Raw genomic sequence first — 20,584 nt, 5'->3', positions numbered from 1 at the left:
CTGGCTATACAAAAGCAAGAGGTGGGAAGATTTGGCCCTTGGATCATAGTTTGCTGACCCCTGGTCAAATCCATAACTCTCTATGTTCTCCACAAGAATAGTATGACATACTTTATGAACAGCTTTGCTAAAATCTGGGTCAACTATAGCTAAAGAATTCCCATCAACTACTAAGTTAGTAATCTTGTCACAATACAAAAAGGAAATGATGTTTCTTTGGCATTAACTTTTCTTGATGAAGTCATGCTGGTTTTTTGTTTCATAACTTACTCCTTTTCTAAATGTTTGTTAATAATCTCTTCAATGACCCCTTCTAGAATTTTCATAGGAAACCACGTCAAGCTTATTGACCCACAGTTGGCACACTTCCATATTTTGAAAACTGGGAAAATATTTGCCCTCCTCCCTTTTGTGGCACTGCTGTCATTTTCTAACTTCTTTCAAAAATTACTGAGAGAGACTCAGTAATTTCATCTGTCAGTTTGTTCTGGACCTGACCACATTGTTCATCTGATGAATTCAGCAAGGGCAACAAGGTACTCTCTTACTATCTCCTTATTTAGCTCAGGTATCAACTCCCTGTTAGTTATTTTGTTTCACCAATTCCAAGGTAAAGGTCATTTTCCATTGCAGACAAAATAGAAACAAAATAAGGTTAGCTCTGCCTTCTCTTTATTGTCAGTTGTCAATTGGGAAGCTATTGACATCAGGCATCAACTTAAAGGAAAACCAAGTTCCTGGTAATCAACAGTAAAGTATCATCACCCCAGATTTCAGTGTGGGAAATATATAATTTCATTTACTATCTTAGACTTAAATTCAGCTTCAGGTGACTACAGTTCCTACAGCAGTGGAGAGACTTCTATGCCTACATAAATTTGTTATGCCCTAGGAGAACAGACCTTTTCACTATTTCCATTTTTTCACTTGTTTATCTTAATTTTGCCTTGTATAGGGCCCAGAGTGGAACCTGGAATTAGAAGGTGTGAGGAAAAGGGAAGAGGCCCCTTTCTGTGACGTCTTGCTCAGAAGGTCCTTGCCAAGATACCATTCACATAGACTGTAACCCCTCTATAATGCAGTAGATGATCTTACAGAATTGTTGTGACCAAAAAAATAAAAAAATGTCACTCTGCAGTCAACTTGGTGAGGAACATTTCCAAATGTATCTAGGCTGCTCCCATGATACCACAAAGACCTCCCCACCACTGGGCCAGTGACCTAGCCTTTCCAAATTAGTAAGAATAGCCAGAATTTTCACTCAGCTTATAGAGCCTTCAAGGACCCAGAGTTGGTTCCATTCATGATGAAGTACCAGAGGAGAAGATAAACAGATAACTGTAATAAGTTCTTATTATTACTACTGATTGGAAGTGGCAACATTGGCAGCTCAGTTCCACCTATAAAGAGCTTGTGTGTTAACCTATCTTCCAGATAACAGCCTTGTCTCCCACTTCAGAGATAACTGGAAACAGTTTATTGCTGTTACTGAATATACTATAAGATAGAATCCCCAAGTGATTTCCTTGATGTGAATAAGGGTGCCTAGGGCTTCTTTGGGTCTTTCAGTAGATTAATCAAAAAGTCACTTGGAAGCTCTCCTGGGGACCCTGGACCACAGACTTCTTACATAGTTGCTGACTGGTACTAGGTCTGGTTGCTCTGACCTGCCCCCCACAGTAAGCCATATGCTATCACCATCTCCCTCATGGGCATAATCTTTGATATAATACCACAGTAGGAATTAATGTAAGGTAAGTAGAGCTGACACTATTCTCCAGGAGTTTAAATGTTAAAATTAACAGAATCAAAACAGACACACTTAAAGGACTATATAATTAAATGTCTAAATATAGACTACATAAGAGGGAGACAATGATATAGCACAGACCAAAAAATATATAATTACATGTATTACTTTTTATCATCAACTCAGAACACAGACATTAAAACATTTAAAAATCTATAACTTTAACACTGCTTTCTTTCTGCTGCCCAGCCCTCCTCCAAAGGATTCAATCATTTCAATAAAAAGTTAGACAAGTAGAATTCTTAGAAGTTCTTTTCATATTCCATAAAACTCCTCCCCCTACACACAAAGATGATCAATTTAATAAAGAAACAAAAAGTTCTAGTTCTGGAGTCAGGTAACCTGAATGCAAATCTCACCTCTGACAATTAAGACAGGTGTGAACTTGGGCAAATCACTTGCCTCTTCTGGGCCTCAGTTTCCTCATCTGTAAAACAAGAGGCTTAGGCCTAGAAAGACCCTTCAAACTCTAAATCTAAGATTCTAAAGTGACTCTCAAATAAATAAGAAAAAAGACTCCAAGTCAGTAACAACAACCTCAGCTAGATCTATCAGCTAGCTCCAACTTTCAGAATTATACAGGTTTCTAGAATGAATTTTTAAAAACCCAGTTATTCTAGATATTTTATTTTCCACATGAAAGATATAATCTACAGAATGAAAATCTTGAAGTAAAGAAAGTTCTGCTGCAAGGGTTAATACTTAGGACTAGGCTATGTGGCACAGCAGATAGAATGCTGGGCCTCAAGTAAGGAAGAGCTGAGTTCAAATCTGACCTCAGACACTTACTTGCTAGCTGTGTGACCCTGGGGGTCACAATGGGCAAGTCATTTCATCCTGTTTGCCTCAGTTTCCTCATGAACTTGAGGAGGAAATGGCAAACCATTCCAATATCTTTGACAAGAAAATACCTAACAGAGACTTGAAGAACAAGTCAACTACTATTTATTAAGAACCTACTATGTGCTGGATACTGTGCTAGAGACAGAAACACAAAAAGCAGTTCCTATTTTCGAGAAGTAACTTGTTTAAGTTGGGAGAGGCAACATATGACAGCTAAAATGAGAGAGCAGAAGCTACTCTCTGAAGTCATGAAAAGACAATGAGAAAAAAGTTTGAAACCAGAGGGGCTGAGAGAACCAATGCCAACCTTGCTAGTCTCCGATTCCATGACACAAAATGAAATAAAAATTCTAGCCCAGCACTGGTTCATGTATAAAATTAGGATGATGCTACAAAGGAATCTCTTAGAACTGCTTCTTTCTTCTCCCTTGCCTCCATCTTGCCCACCTCATCTGACCTTGGGAAATTTTATCTATTGATAATAATTCAAATTACACATAAATATTTCACAGAATATGCACCTGGTCCATATAGTTTAAAAAAAGAGAGGAGAGAAACACGCAAAATATTTGTGTCTATAATAGTGCAGTAGAGTTTGTAAACAAAGCTTTGGGGATGTAATCATGAGAAATTATTTCTAATGAGAAACTAAGTTGAGAAATCATTTCTAATGATGTATAACATGAGCAGAAAAAAATATCAATATACTGTGCTGTGAATGGACCAACAATTATGCTTTATTAAATTTGTATCTGGATGGAGAACCACTCAATACAAATGAGTGGCAAGTTGCATTTGATTCAAAATTTGGGACTTGTGGACCTCATAGGTTATTCAAATTAGACATTACAATGAGTTTTTTAAAATTAAATTTTATGTTTATTTTTAGTTTACATCATTTATTTCCACAAGATTTTGAGTTAAAAATTTTCTCCCTGACTTGCCCCTACCCACCACCCCAAAACAGCAAGCCCAATGAATATACCCTCCCTGAATCTGCTCTCTCCTATATCCTCCTCTATTCCCCCTCTGACTTTCCAGTAGGGCAGGATGGATCTCTATACCCCAGTGCCTTTATATCTTATTTCCCAGTTGTATGTAATACACACACACATATGTATATAAACATATGTATATTTTAAACATTTCATTTTTAAACTTTGAATTCCAGATTCTCTCCCTTCCTCCCTCGTCACCCACCCTTACGGGGAAGATAGGCAATTCAATACAGGTTGTATACATGTAGCTATGCAAAACATTTCCACTGTAAAAGACTGACTATATTTCCCTCCATCCTATCCTGACCCTCACTTGTTCTATTCTCTACTTCAATCCTGTCCCTTTTCAAAAGTTTGTGCTTCTAACTTCCCTCCCCCCCAAGCCGCCTTCCCCTCCATCATCCCCCCTCTCATCCCCTTCCCCGCTACTCTCCTGTAGGGTGAGATAAACTATTTAGTGTGTATGTCATTCCCTCCCTAAGCCACATTCAATGAGAGTAAGGTTGACCCATTCCCTTTTGCCTTCCTGTTTTTCCTCTCCATTTTAAGAGTTTTCCCTTACCTCTTCTATATGAGATAATTTACCCCATTCTGTGTCTCCCCATCTCCTCTCATGATATTCCTCTCTCACCTCTCAGTTTCACCTTTTAAGTATCATCTCTTCCTATTCAATTGGTCTTGTACTCTCTGTCTATGCATACCTGTACACATATGTACACACACTTATATATGTATTCATATGCCCATATACCCTCCTATATAGTCATATATATCTATGTTCCCATATATAATATTTATATTCCCTTCAACTATTCTCATACTGAGAAAAGTTTCATGTTATAATTATCATTTTTCCATGTAGCAATGTAAATAGTTCAACTTTGATAAGTTCCTTATGATTTTTTTCCCGTTTACCTTCTCATGCTTCTCTCGCTGCTTGTATCTGAATGTCAAATTTTCTATTCAACTCTGATTTTTTCATCAAGAATGCTTGAAAGTCCTCTATTTCACTGAATGACCATATTTCCCCCTGAAACATTGCACTCAGTTTTGCTGGGTAGGTGACTCTTGGTTTTAATCCCAGCGCCTTTGACCTCCAGAATATCATTTTCCAAGCCCTTCGATCCCTCAATGTAGAAGCTGCCAGATCCTGGGTTATGCTGATTGTGTTTCCACAATATTCAAATTGTTTCTTCTTGGCTGTTTGTAATATTATCTCCTTGATCTGGGAACTCCAGAACCTGACTATAATATTCCTAGTTTTCTTTTTGGGATCTTTTTCAGGAGGTGATTGGTGGATTCTTTCAACCTCTCTTTTGCCTTCTGGTTCTAAAACATCAGGGCAATTTTCCTTGAGAATTTCTTGAAGGATGATTTCTAAGGTTCTTTTTGTGATCATGGCTTTCAGGTAGTCCAATAATTTTTAAATTCTCTCTCCTGGATCTATTTTCCAGATCAGTGGTTTTTCCAATGAGATATTTCACACTGACTTCTATTTTTTCATTTGTTTGGATCTGTTTAACAGTATCTTGATTTCTCATAAAATCATGAGCTTCCATTTGCTCCAATCTAATTCTGAAGGAATGATTCTCTTCAGTGAGCTTTTGAGATTCTTTTTCCATCTGGCAAATTTGGCTTTTTAAGGAAGTCTTCTCCTCATTGGCTTTTTGAGCCTCTTTTGCCAGCTAAGTTAGTCTATTTTTTAAAGTGTTATTTTCTTCAGTCATGTTGTTGACTCTCTTTTCATGATTTTCTTGTATCCTCATTTCTCTTCCCAATTTTTCCTCCACTTCTCTTGTTTGGTTTTCAAAATTCTTCTTGAGCTCCTCTATGGTCTGTAATCAGTTCATATTTTTCTTGGGAGTTTTTGGTGCAGGAGTTCTGACTTCATTGTCTTCCTCCCATTCCATGCTTTGATCCTTTTTGTCCCCCCAAAAGGAATGTAAGGTTTGACTTCTGTTCTTGCTTTGCTTCCTTTGCTTGCTCATGTTGCCAGTCAATTACTTGACTTTTGAGCTTTTTGCCACAGCAGAACTCTGCTTCCAGAGAGGAGAGCTTTGACCCAAATCACTGGAGTATTCACAGCTGTGGGAGCTATTAGTTGGCTGCCCTCTCTGAAGCCTCCACATTCTCTGGCTCACTGGTCACACACCCCAGCACCTCTACCCTAGACTGCAATCCATATCCTAGCAGATTAAAGCAAGAGTGATTACCCCTCAGAATGTTCACTAGGTCCCCCTACAATCTGTAGGCCAGGAGTTCTGAAGGAGCCACTGTGATAGTAATGGCATTTAAAGATTCCCCTGTATTGGCTTGGTTTTCAAACTGATTGTGTTAAAACCCAGAGCTTGTTAATCCCACCTGTGGGACGGACTTGTTGACCTGAAAAGAGAGTGCTGAACTGGGAGGAGCTGGTGACGTAGATTTGGAGAGACACAAGAGAGAGGCAGAAGAACTTTTTGGAAGCAGCACTTGTGGAGGCAGAGAGAGACTGAGAGGATTGCTGAGGGCCACTTTGAATTGCCCTGGACTTTTGCGACCTGCCCCCAGAGCTGCCAAGGACTGAGGAGACATGGCTGTTTTGCTGGTACTTTGTCTGTCTGTTTTGATGTTGTTTTGCCAGATTTGCCCACTGGTGAAAGACAGTCCTGTTGTTGAAGAAGTTCTGGCTGTTGGTTAAGAGCTACTGAGATTGTCCTGCAGACAGAGAGTGAATACTGTCCACTGGTGAAGGACAGTGCTGTTGTTGCAGGAGTCTGGGAACCTTTCTGTTGGTTCAGAAGCCCTGAAGAAGGATCTTCTTGTTGTATGTTTACAGAAATCCTGGGAGAGGGTTTTGCTAATGTTTTCAGGGGTCCTAGGACTGTTCTGCAGACAGAGGATGAATTAATGAAGAGACTGGCAATGTATCTTGTGGTCTTGCTAAGCTTTGTCTCCCCAGGAACAAAGATTGCTGAGAACTTCAAGATGAAGAAAAGACCTCCATTTGGGTATTAAGTACTGTGCTTAAACTTGTTGTAACTCTGGGGTAGATTCAATTGTGATCCAGGGGTGGGGAACTTTTGACCTTTTTGTGTTCTGTGATTGAACAAATGAATGTACTTTACTTATGACTAGAAACTAATCTCCATTTGAGAAGAGGGGCTTTGTGATAGACTAAATGAAGGTACAGCCTAGGGGTGGAGTAGTATTTAGAACAGGGACTTTGTAATTGATTGAATGAATGTAAGGTCCTGGGGTAGGGTAGTACTTGGAGATTATTTAATCACACTTAGTAAATGCTGTATTTTGAATGATGTCATATTTTGACCTTCTCTGTTCTTAATTTGTCACTGAATAAAATGGAGAGCACCTATGCTGGTATTTTGAACCTTGGGAAGTTGCCTTTCCTTGGCATTACATTACAGCCACACGGCAGCGGCCCCTATGCCTCAGCCACTTTTCCTTCAGGGGTAGAGGCCGGACCAGACTCCCTGTTCCCAAAGTCTACACTGACCTCTCACTTTTTCTTTGGCATTTATGAGTTGGTAATTCTGGAAACCACCACAGCTGCTGGTGATCTACTCTCCTGATGTCCCTCTGGACATGGCTGTTCAGGGCCACCTTGATGCTAAAACCAGGGGCTCAGGCAGGACTGGGCTCTGCTCCCAGCAGGCTGCAATGAACACTTCCTGTCCGCATGCCAGGCTGTCTTCAGCAGGAGGTTTGTTTCTCTCTGTCACTTCGTGGGTTCTGTAGCCCTAAAGTTGTCATTTTTATAGGTATTTGAGGTGGTTATGGGGGGAGCACAGGGAGTTTTCCTGCTTCTACGCCACCATCTTGGCTCTTCCCCCCTACAATGAGATTTTTAAACCACTGGAGATCACTGGGTGGATTATGAGTAGGCACAATGATCTCCCATTAACTGGAAAGATTTAAGTAACACTAAGGGGAACTGGCTATTTGAGAGGCAACTAGTATTTTCAACCTCAAGATGTATCAATGATCTTACTTCTGGGTCTTTATCCAAGGCTAGAATTCTCCCTTTTTACATAATTCCCAGTGATGCCATATCATCCCAGACCTTATTCATATTACTGAAGATGAAATGAGTAAGGTGTGTGGGTGTGGGGGGAACATGAACTTCACAACCACCACTCTTTATGGGGGCCTGGCAGATGTAGCTAGGATCTTGTGTCCAAAAGCCTCTGGAGGAGCTGTGCCCTTCAGGCCATGGACCCTACCTGAAGCCCAACCTCCGCTGCCAAGCTCCTGCAGCTGTCTCTACTGGCACTGTGGCCTCTGCCTCCTCAGCAGTCACAGGAAATGAAGACCTAGAAAAGGAAGTGTAGTGACCAAAATCCTTAGGACTATTAAAGACTCCATGTCAGAATCATTTGAAATCATAGTAAAGAAGAAGCTTTATCTTCCCTCTGAACCCTAGCCAAGCTGGATTATAGCCAATGCTGGTTTGCAAATTTTTCCGCAACTTCTGAGTCTTAGAGAATTGACTAGAGAGGGGTGTGGGGTGTCAATCTCAAACAGAAACAGATCACTGTGGGCTGCATATTGATTTGGAAAACCACAAATTAATATTATATTTGTGTTATATTTTTATTTATTTTGTTAAATGTTTTTTGATTACATTTTAATCTGGTTCTGGCCACAGGTTATGAATCTGCAGGGCCCTGGGCCTCTAAAGAGACTTGCTTCAGTTCACACCATTACTATAGGTTAGAGTTGGGATTTGAACCAAGGTCTTCCTGGCTTAGGACAGGCCTCTCTCTTCCACAATGCCTTGTTTTAAAAATACAAACACTTAACAAATGCATTTTCATCCATCCATCCATCCATCCATCCATCCATCCATCCATCCATCCATCCATCCGAATTGTATTACAATACATAGCTGAGTCTCCTCCCAGGCTACTGTGTGAATTTGCACTGTCCTGACATGCTGTGGCTGTGGTCCCTATGTGGCAGCTACTACACAGAAGCTGCTGGTGGCATGGTGCATGGATCCCTGGGCCTGGAGTCATGAGTCAGAAATCTGAGTTAGTATCTGGCCACAGACCCTTGCTGTGTAAGCCAGGGAAAGTCACCTAACCTCCCTTTGTCTCAATTTCCTCAACTGTAAAATAAGGATGATAAGAGCAACCTACCTCACAGGGGTGTTGTGAGAATCAAGTGAGAGAAATAAAGGCGCTCAGCACAGTGCCTAGGCTTATTCCCTCCTCTTCCAGAGTCTAGGAGTGACTCTGAGGGCCTTGGCTGTCTAGCACTACCGCTCAGACTCCATTCAGCCATCAGATAACTGAACTCCACTGGCTTTTACAAAGGGATGTCCTGAGAAGGTAGAGCAATCTACAGTGGATCTCCCAAACCATCCCTCTGATCTGTGGGTACACTGTTCCCCTGCACCTCCACAGTCTCTGGGGAGTAGGCCTAAATGTGTGTTAGAGTTGTGGTGAGACAGCACATACCCAAGGATTCTGAGGGAAGGGGTAACTCAGTGCCTTTTCCCTGAGAATCTTTTTTGTACTTTGTAGAGAAGAGACCTCATGAAGTTCTCTTTAGATATAGCTCTCTGCTAGAACCCAATAGATGGGGCCAGAGTCTATACTTTTCTCTCCCAAGGAATTATAACTACTTGAAGCTGACATTTCTTTGTGGGTCTAGTTTGTTTTCAGTGTTTCTCACCTATGGAAGTAGGTGATGCCATGAACCACTGCTATTCCAAGAACACTACTACTTGACAATGATGGGAACTCCAGATTCATCAAAGTTTAAAAAAGTATCACTTGGTCAATGGGAAGAGGAAGGGGGAAGAAGGGAGAGGGAAAAGGGGGGGAGAGACAGAGACAGAGAGAGAGAGAGACAGAGATAGAAACAGAAACAGACAGGGAGGGAGAAAGAGAAAAGGAGGGACAGAGACACAGAGAGAGACAGACAGAGAGAGGGAGGAAGGGGGGGAGAGAGAGAGAGAGACAGAGAAATAGAGAGAGACAGAGATGGAGGAGGGGGAGGGAAGGAGAGATAGAGAGAGACATATACATAGAGAGATTCTCTCTTCCCCAACCCTTACCCCAAAGGGATGACCTCTAATTCCATTTTATGTGTCCACATACCTGACTAGAAGGGACCACCATTCAAAAGACTGGCTCTGATTTAGTTTATAGTTTTTATATATAGTCCAAAGATGTGACGTTTTATTCCTCTAATATTGATTTAGGACTTGTTTGAACTTAGTCTATGCTTTTGATTGATTTATTGGATCAAGCTGTTGGGGTCTTCTGTAATTAATGAGAGGATAGAAGAGCCTGTTATTCAGCATTTCCTTGCCTCTTAATTCCATTCCCTTCCCATCCCATCCCATCCCCCACCCCCTCCACTCTACACACATCTTCCAGATTAATCTTAAAATACCATGGACAGTTGGGTCATACCCCTGCTAACAATCCTAAAATGGCTTTCCACTTCTTACTGGGCCAAGTTGGAGGATCATAGGGTTTACAGCTGGAAAGGACCTCTGAGACCATTTAGTCCAACTCCTATTTTTTTACAAATGAGGAAAAATGGGGCCCAGACAGATGAAATAGCTGAACCAAAGCCATAAGTAACTAGCAAATTCAAGATGTGAACTGACCTTCTCTAATTTTACTGTTTTGCTTTTCTTTCTCTTAAGGTTGCTTCTCTAAGTTAAAACTCCTCATCCTGACATTCAAGATAATTCACTAGCTGAGTACCCCACCCTTCATTCTTTGCTGATTCACCTTTAGTTGTCTCCCTTCTTTAACCCAGACACTCTGCTTCAATCAGAATGGTTTCGTTATTGTCCTCCAAGGGTGTGAACATGGGTCCTTTTGATGGTAGGAAGGCAGGCAACAAGCATGAATTGTTTACTGTGTGCCAGGCACTGAGGATCCAAATATAAGCAAAAAAGTGAGTCTGTGCCCTCAGGGACCTTACATTCTAATAATTAGATTGTAAGTTCCTGGAGGGCAGGGGCTGTCTTCCCTCTTTTTGTCTCCTCAGTGCTCAGCATAGTGCCTGGCACATAGAAGGTGCTTAATAAAGTTTATTGATTGATCTGGGGAGGACAATGGCAAAAGGGAATAGAAAAGGAAAGGGGGAAGGAAAGGAAAGAAGGTATACATTGAGGGTGGGGGGTGGGATGGTGGCAAAGTCTGGAGAGTCAGAAGCACAGATGGGAGAGGAATGAAGCAGAGCCAGCAGCATGAGTTCTCAAAATAGAGGCCTAGGAAGGACCTCACCAGGGGGATAATGGAGCCTGAATGGCTGAGGGATAGTCTAGGGTAATAAGAGTGTAATGATAAGGGTAATTTGAAGATCTTCCCTACCCCCAAACAGGTCAAATGTAATCACATAGAGCCAGGAGTGGGAGGAGTTTGCTGAATGGGTGAAGCAGAGCCCATAGAAAGCTGGGAGTCAGAGCAGTTAGACTGAGGGAGGAGAGAGGATGCAGGCAAGCAGACAGCTAGGCTTGTGAGTGTTTGTTTATGAGAAGGCTTCAGGATGCTGCTGCCCTCTGCAGTGTTAATGTGTATAAATTTCTTTGTTGCTATGATGAATATGGTTTCCTGGTGTTGGGATTTGGCTTTCTGGTGTCCAAATAAATGTTTTGCTTTTGTTTTCTATATGGAAAGTCTGTTATATTTTGTGATTCAGAATTGTGCCAGCGACTTGGTGCTGTGAATATTGCTTTGGTGCTACAGAGAGGAATGAAGCATATCCAGCATGGGTCCTGTGTGTCCCACCCTCCAACAGTATTAAGTGCAAAAAAAAAGCTGCCCCCCCACCCCATGCTTGAATCATACTATACTACCTCTTCAATTCTTCCTTTTAGAATCCTTATCCTTCTTTATGGCTAAGCTCAGACGAGCTTACACATAAAAATGTTGCATTCCTTCAGAAGGCTATAATATCCTTGAGGGAAGGGACTGCTTAATTTTATTTTTGTATCCTTAGCACAAATACAATGCTTTGTAAATAGCATATAATTTTTGTTGAATTGAAATTGAATTTGTAAAACTGAATTAGTATGCTGCTACCACTATTAGAATCAGTTCGAGATTTGGCATCAAAGGATCTATATGCAAATATTGCCTTACCTAGGCTTTGGGAACATGTGGCTTCAAGGCTACATGTGGCCTTCTAAGTCCTTGGGTGCAGCCTTTTGACCGAATCCAAATTTTACAGAACAAATCCTTTATTAAGGGGATTTGTTCTGTGAAGTCTGGATTTAGCCAAAGGGCTGCACTTGAGGACCTAGAAGGCCGTGTGTGGCCTCTAGGTTGCCGGTTTACCGGTCCTGCTAGACACTAGTTGTATGACAATGAACAAAACTCAACTTCTTTGAGTATCTATGAGTATCTCATAAATCTGACTACCAGGTACCATAAAACTGACACTTCCTACTTAAAATAAGTTATAACAATAACTACATTTAGCATTTTTGTAGTACCTACTATGTACCAGGCAATGTTCCAGGGGCTTTATAAATATTTGTTGCTTAATCCTCACAACAACCCTGGAAGCAGATGTTATTATCATCCCCATTTTACAGTTGAGGAAACTGTGGCATACAAAGGTTAAATGACTTACCCAGGGTCACACAGCTAGCAATTTGAGCCTCTATTTAAACTCAGGTATTCCTGAATCTGGGCCTAATGATCACTCTATTATGCTACCTAGCTGCCATGAAATTTTATCTCATTGGGTTGTTGTAAGAAAAGCATTTTGTATAACTTAAAGTTGTGAGTTATTATTATTAATAAAACCTTGTTCAAAGAAAGTGAATGCAATGTTCCTTCTCAGACACATGTCAGAATCACAAAAAGATGGCTTAATGTTAAGCAGCATAATTGCTGAGATTTCTTTGTTGTATTTACTTGCTTTCACTATGCATAGAAAATTTTGAAACCTGTAATCAGAATTACGTTGCCACCATCTAATTAACTATGAATAGTACAGATCAAAGACAAGATTTGTGGAAAGAAATGGCTTATCCTGGGGAAGTTTCTGTATAATGCCATGATGAATGATTGACTTGCCTTTTAACTAGCTATTAGTTAAACACCAACATCTTTTCAAGCAGTGTTTGCTTTTATTAGTTCACTTTGTAAAGATGGACCTTTTCATCTAAGTAAAAAATACATACATACATACACACATATGCATGTATATCTATATGCATATATTTGAACATCTAGGCCTTTTTTTCATTCATTCAAACATTCATTCAACCAATAGATCAGCAACCATTTATTAAAAGCTGATTACATGACAGACACTGTACTAAATGATGAGGATACAAATACAAGAGAATTCCTGTCTTCCAAGAGCTTACATTCCATCCATTTTTTATAATAGGTAGTATTGCATGATATAGAAGAAACAAGTATTTCCCAAGAATGATTTTTGAGAAAAGAAGAAAAGCTTAGAGTTGTGACTTGAGTTCTATGTAAGGCCAAATCAAAATGTGGATGAAATATGGGATTAATGATATGACTGTATCACCACAGAAACAAGGCTCACAACTAATACATTGGTTCTGGAGTCCTGTAGCAAGAATGAATTTTTAGGATCCAGATGTTCAAAGTGTTCACAAGACAGATGCCAGCTCTAAAATCTGCTGTTTATCACAGGCCATCATGTAGTTTATTTATTTATTTTAATAGTCACATTACATTTAGCTGTACTTGTATGGAAGACCAAAAAATCAAAAAGAGCTGATGAAGCACTTTAGCTCCCATTAAGAGGGAAAATAAATTAGCTCCACAGTTGCCAAACTGACATAATTATCTTACTATCTGGTTCATGTTGAGCAAAGAAACACAAAATGGACTTGGAGTGTTGGCAGAGTTTATCCCACAAGTCTGGTGACGCTATTATGGTTCTGTTTCCCAACTTTTGAACATGATACTTGAAGACTTGAAGAGGGGCAAACAGAGTGAAAAAAGAACAGGCTGAATTGTGAAACATATTCCTAGAAACCATAATTATCAATCATTTGCCCAGGGATGGATTTCCTGAATGTTCCTTGTGTTGATCTGTATTACTTACAATTTCACTGCTTCTAGTATTGCATAATTAGTCATCAATCCACATATACTTAATACATAATTCTTAAAACTATATTTTTAGACATTTTATGCATTCTCCCCGAGTAACCATGACAATAATAACGAAGTGACTATAATTTTTTAGTGGACGTAATTGACTGCAAGTTCATACCTACTGTCCCTGAAGCAGACAGGACTGTATTTCCTAGACTTATTCTTTCCCCAATCTAGTACAAGCCAACAAACGCTGATTAACCAACACCAAATGGTTTCTGTGATTACTGCTTCCTAGATATAATCTCTGTTTGAGATTTTCATAACACAGTTTGGGACCTGGTACTGCTGGGCAATCCTGCCCCCCTACTTTTTCTTCATTATTTTGCTTGTTGCTGGAGGTTTTGAAGAGATAATGATCTCTTCCTAGGGATGTCACAGACGGCATTCTTGCTGTAGTCATGAGTTGGATTCAATGGCCAAAGTGGGTCTTTTTCATCTCTGAGATTCCATGATTCAATTTGCATATGTAAACATATGCACATACATAAAGCTGTCAGGCATGATGCAGCTTCAGGGAAATGCTGTTACTTGTGAAGTACATATATAAAACTATATATGTGTATACAAAACCACACATACCCACACTAATACATACTCCAAATATTCACTAGTAACTGTTTCCCTAAAGATTTTTAACAGTGTGGTGTTTTGAGGAGGCTTTTAGTCTCCAAAATTAAACAATATATGTGAAAGTACTTTGCAAACTAGAAAGTGTTAAAAGATGTAATGATGCCTCCCTACCTGAAATCCTCAGGGCAGACACCTCTTCCTCTCCTGTAGGCACTCATTAAGCACTGTGGATTAGCCTTATCCTATCACTTAGCATCTCCCACAGGGCAGCTTGACCTCATTCATACCTACAAGTGTCCCAGTGACACACTGTAATGGCTCACAGATAGTTCTTCCGTATTTGGAAAAACCAGTAAGAAACTGTATCTCTACAAAACTATCATTTCTGATAGCTGTTACAGGTTGCTTCATTGCTCTCCATTAGTAACACTTAGTGAGGGATAGGAGAAATCCTGCTTTCCTGTCTGATCTTCAAAAAGGAGCAGAAAAACTGTGAGACTACTTATATTCACCAGTAGGTTCGTGGAAGCAATATATATATATATATGAGTGTGTGTATTTATTTATTTATTTATTTTAAAGATTTTTCTTTTTGCTTTTTGGAAGGAGGAAGGTAGGGCAATTGGGGTTAAGTGACTTGCCCAAGGTCACAGGGCTAGTATTTTTGTGTTAAGTGTCTGAGGCAGGATTTGAACTCAGGGCCTCCTGATTCCAGGGTCGGCGCTCTATTCACTGTGCCACCTAGCCACCCCCAATATATTTATTTATTTATGGCAACAACAACAGAAATTGAAGTTCTATTTTGGTTAGTGGCTGGTCCCCTTTTAGTTTTAGTACTGAGATGAAATGAGACATTCAGGTCATTCAAAAGTTTTTAAAAAGTAGGTTCCTTTAGCCACTGCATACAAAGGGTATTCAACAGCATCTAGTCACTGAGACAGAGTAATCAGATGCCTTCTGTACTTTGGGGCATCCACAAGTCTGAAGGACCTGGACACCTCATGGATAGGCCTTGCTATTATTCCTTTAGGTAATCAGGAGGCCAGGTCAATTTGACTAGAGGCCACCAAGAAGTTGTGGCTGAGTTGTGGCTCAAAGCTGAGCTTGAGAGTTAGCTCCTGGCTCCATCAAAACCCAGGGACAGTTTAGACAACTTTCAGGGAACAAAAGAGGGTGGAGTGAGTAGAGATAATCCTGGTAGATAGTGAACCTATTATATACACATATATTCTCTCTCTCTCCTCTCTTTCTCCCTCTCTCTCTGTGTATACATTTACACACACATACACGTGTGTACATACACATGTATATGTATGTGTGTGTGTGTCTGTTATGGGCAGCTAGGTGGGGCAGTGGATAGTATGCTGGGCCCTTAAGATAGGAAAACTCATCTTCAAGAATTCAAATCTAATCTCAGACACTTACTAGATGTGTGATCCTGGGCAAGCCACTTAATCTTCTTTGCCTCAGTTTCCTCATCTATAAAATGAGCTGGAGACAGAAAAGGCAAACCATTCCAATATCTTTGCCAAGAAAACCCCAAGTGGGTCATGGAGAGTTGAACATGACTGAAATGACTGAGCAAAAAAACATGTATATGTGTGTACATATATTCATATACATGTGTGTATACATACATGTGTGTATAATATAATGTGTATATGTATGTATATATATAAAACACAGAGTCAAGTATAAGAGAATATTCAACTAAAAGGTACCTATATAGTTTTATTTCTTATGATTTAGTCCATTTATACTCATATTCAGGGAACTCTTCTGGCCTTTACCCTGTTTTGACCTTCTTTGAGATTATTTTCAGTTATAATAAAGTAATTAAAAAGGAGACCCGTAGTATAGTGAAAAGAACACTGGGTTGGAATTCAAGCCTCCTCTTTGACACCAGGTATAAGAGTGAGGGCAAGTCGGAGCTCTCTGAGTATCAGGCCACTTATTTAAGACTTACCTCCTAAGCTACAGAAGGTGGTTTTCTGCTGGTTGAGGGAGGTTCCATACCTTGACATTCATCATATCAACACTACTTTACTACTTAGGATAAATCATGACGGTTGAGACACAGTCTGATTCTTGTAGCGAACAACAAACTGCAGCTCATCTCTTGCCTCTCTTTTGGAGGAAACCTGACTCTCTGATTCTCCTTCCGCCTTTATACTGAAGGCTCCATATCCAGTGTCTGGCTCAGTTGTTTCTAATTACTTATAGAAAGCTTTCTCTGGGCAAATGATTCAGTATGATCCAGCAAGCTCATTCTTGAAAGGAGTGAGACTATTTTCAAAACAACCAGCACATGTTAAATAGTTAAGTAATTTATCATAAGTTATACATAAAATAAACAAGCAAAGAAAATCTTCACAATTCACCTAGCCTGGGGTTATATTTGAACAGAACAGGAGCTGTTCTCTAAATCTGGTGGTCAAATGCCCTCCTTTTTATGGAATGATGTCAAGAGTTGGTTGCTAAGTGGGGAAGAATAGACAGAAATGTGAAATATAGCCCTATTTTGCAGCATTTAAGTTTGAATTAAATAGAGCCCAATGAATTGAATGAATTTTGTATATTTAAACAGAAAAACCAAATCTATGTAGAATGAACCAACCTAAAACAAACTGTTACATTATATATCTAGTTTCAGTTATGTCAGCAGAATAGCATGAGAGAGAGAAAGGAAGACAGAGAGAGATTTTAGTAACTAGGATTCCTCATCAGCTAACTACTATATTCTGACAAGGCCTTAACAAGCATTGCACTATAGTTTGGGAAAAGCTGAACTATTGATAAGAATGTTTATCATACTGAAATTTGTAAAATTTCACAGCATCATCCATGATAGCAAGCTGCTTGCTGCTGCAAAAGCCCATCCTTTGAACCTGTGACATTCTTTTGTTAATGATATATGACTACAAATCCATTGAAGACAATGATTTCAGTCACATTAGAATTGCAGGTGACCCAATGGACAATGGGAAGATCAGTGGTAGGTGTAAGAAGGTTCTAGCACATTGCCAACCATGACCTTTTGGTGAGAAGGAACAATATTGATGGAAAAAAAGAAAAAAAATTGTCTGAAGACATGTAGACATACAGGGAATTTAGCAACAAATGTAGTTTTTAAAAAGAAAGGCATAGAAGATGAAAGCAAAGGCAGGAAATAGAAAATGAATACAAAAACATGGCTTAATCTTGTAAGAATAATATCAGTAGAATAAAACTTCAGGATGAAATGAAGCTGGCAAAAATGCTAAGGGAAATAAAAAAAAAAGATTTTTACATCTATTGTTAAAGAAGTAGATCAAAGAAGGGAAAAGGATTATTGCTGGTATTGTTTGGGGAGACCATAACTGATGATGGAAAGGACAGAATAAAGATCCAAAAAGACCTCAATAGATTACAACATGACTGGATGTAACGTCATTTAATAGGCACAATGTCAAGTCTTATAGTTGTGTTAAACAATTATAGAGGCCTAGAGAGGAAAAGTGACTTAGTCACAGGTATATATGCATTCAGAAGCAGAGTCAGGACTTTAATCCAGTGTTATTCCTACTAAATCACATTACTATTTCTAATAGTTTACTGTTTTGCCTTAGTAGTTATGCTGTAGTAAATAAAACTCAGATTGTCTTTGATGTTTTAGAAATTTTCAGTGCTTTGTTCATAGATCTTTAGTGGGAAAGGACTTAAAGGATGGAGTCCAATATAGTCAACTTACAGATGAGGAACAAAGGGGAAGTGATTTGCCCATGTTTTTGTAGGTACTAAGTAGAAAAGCTGGGATTCAAATCTAGGTAGTTGGATTACAGGGCAGTTAAGTGGCACAGTGGATAGAGCACTGGGCCTGGCACCAGAAAGATTCATGTTCATGAGCTAAAATCTGTTCTCAGATATGTACTGGCTGTGTGACCCTGGGCAAGTAACTTCACCCTGTCTGCTTCAGTTTCCTCATCTATAAAATAAACTGGAGAAGAAAATGGCAAACTACTCCAGTATTTTTGTCAAGAAAATCCCAAATGGGGTCACAGAGAGTTGGACATGACTGAAAAACAATAAAAGTGGGATCATAAGTCTTGCCCTCTTTTTACTTATGGGTGTTTGATAAATGGGAGAAAGACTACAGGTTTAGGCAGAATATTACACAGGATATTTCCAATCACAAATCTGCATGAATGACTCAGGTATAACAATTATTCATCTTTTGAAAGAGAATAATTGATTTTATATCCTGCCTGCATGTCAGTATAATTTTTTTTTACAAAGGGAAATATTTATCTTCATATTGTTATTATATAATAACTACAAAAGTCTACAGTAAGCTGGAAACTGCTTAGATTTCGCCCCCCCCCAAACCATAAAACTTCATTAGATGATGTCCTGAGAACCAGACAGTTGTAGATGAGACTTCTGAGCCTTAAATGGACAATTTTACTCTGTTTACTTTTCCCCTTTGCATCTTTTATCTGTAGGGTCTACTTGCTAAAGGGGACTGTCCTCTTTAGTTTTGTCAATGCATTGATCAATTTCTCCTCTTTTTTCCCCTCACATTGTTACCCATCAAAAGTCCACAAACCCTTGAAATGTTGGCAAATATCAGTTAGTGATTCATTGAGGAGACTATGCCTTTCATTATCAGATGAGAGAATATGAAAAATGATTATTAGTAATCAATATCTTGGAGATTCATAGCTTCCTCAAGACCCTTTCCTCCAAATTCCTGACTTGAAGTTCAGTTTTTCTTCAGAAGTATATTACTTGGGGCAGCTAGGTGGCCAGTGAATAGAGCACTGGCCCTGGAGTCCAGAGGACCTGAGTTCAAATATGACTTCAGACACTTAACACAAAAATAGCCGTGTGACCTTGGGCAAGTCACTTAACCCCAATTGCCCTACCTTCCCCTTTCCAAAAAGCAAAAAAGAAAAATCTAAAAAAAAAAAGGAGTATATTACTGATAATGGGAATGCATAGATTGTCCTTAACCTGGTCAGCCCCCACCCAAGCTTGCAAGTAATTTAATCTAAGGTAGGGAAGCTCATTGTGTTCTATTCAAGTTTGAGTGAAGCTATCTTTTGTCTGGATAGACCAAGACTGGGACAGGTCTGGTGTGACTGGGGGTGGTTTGGTATAGAGATATTTCCTCAGTCCAGGGGTGAGGGAGTGACATCAGCCCCTGTCAGAAGAGTATATAAACTGTGCATCCTAAACCCAAAGGGAACTCAGTTCCAGACTGGCTTCCATGCATGGATGCATGGACACTGCCTGTTTTGAGAGAAATAAACACTGATACAATCTAAACAAAAAAACAAAAACTAACTAAAAAAAAGGCCATTTTTGTAATCTGTAAATCAATGGCTTCATCCACATGCAAACCTTCTGCTGTTCTACATCTTCTGGGGCTCGTGCAGCTTCCCCTCAACTCCCACCTGTCAAATCATTCAAGTATCCTGTGTACAGCAGCCCTCTGGAACCCCCATAGCCCTCATCCTTTTAAGAATTTTAAGTTCACTTAGCTTCTAAAGCACTGAGTCGAAAACTACGCCGTGAAAGCCAAATGGTTTTCTAAAGGAAGTCAAAAGAAGTCAAGGAGAATCCAGTCATAGACTTGCCATAGAAACCACTAATCTTCTGGTCCACCAAAAGTTTAAATGTAGAAAATGACACCATGAGCACAACAATGTATAAAAATGATTACAACTGTATCTAGAAAGAATCTTTTCAATATAGCTAACATGTAAAATTGTAAATCTTTATCACAAAGGTGCCTAGCTACATATTCATGTGAGACAGGGAATACTTTTGCACACATTTTCTATTTTTCTACTTTACAATTGGATGGGATTGGGCTGAATATATAATGACCTCAAGACAACCTCTGGAAGTTGGGTAAATATTTGATATCATCTAATTTTCTTGTAATTTCCCTCTTCTGAAAGTAAAATGCATGCGTGTGTGTGTGTGTATGTATGTACTGGAAATCATGCTACTTAAAAATTCTAGTTAGTTTGATTTTCTGTTAATTTTCGGTTTTACTATATTATTTAAACTACAGGGAATATATCCTTTTCTACCTGGAATGTAGTGAATAAACAAGTGTAATAACGGAAAATATTCTAAACTGATATACAATCTTTAGCTGTACACATTCTCTACTGAAAGAAACATGGTCTCTATTATCAGCAGGGAACAACCGACTTACACCATCACTGTCAAGTAAGACAGAGGAATCACAT

General features: G+C 39.4%; 1 protein-coding gene across 7 annotated transcripts in view; it reads right to left on the bottom strand.

Moving 5' to 3' along the window:
• Window positions 1-20,584, bottom strand: part of XRCC4 (X-ray repair cross complementing 4) — a 413,125-nt gene that overhangs the window by 25,867 nt on the left and 366,674 nt on the right. For 3 of the 7 annotated variants that reach the window (XM_069085049.1, XM_069085050.1, XM_069085055.1), the window contains one exon: window positions 7,875-7,964. The exons of the other annotated variants lie outside the window; for them this stretch is intronic. In XM_069085049.1, coding sequence (XP_068941150.1) covers window positions 7,875-7,964 — 90 coding nt within the window. The remainder of the gene's footprint in view (window positions 1-7,874; window positions 7,965-20,584) is intronic. 7 annotated transcript variants of the gene reach the window in all.

The sequence above is a fragment of the Petaurus breviceps genome, unplaced genomic scaffold (genome assembly GCF_028583685.1).
Source record: "Petaurus breviceps papuanus isolate PSGF00001 unplaced genomic scaffold, PetGlider_PUasm1.0 175, whole genome shotgun sequence".
Classification (NCBI taxonomy): domain Eukaryota; kingdom Metazoa; phylum Chordata; class Mammalia; order Diprotodontia; family Petauridae; genus Petaurus; species Petaurus breviceps.
Note: the sequence above shows the minus strand (reverse complement) of the source record. Positions and strands in the feature narration are given on the sequence as shown.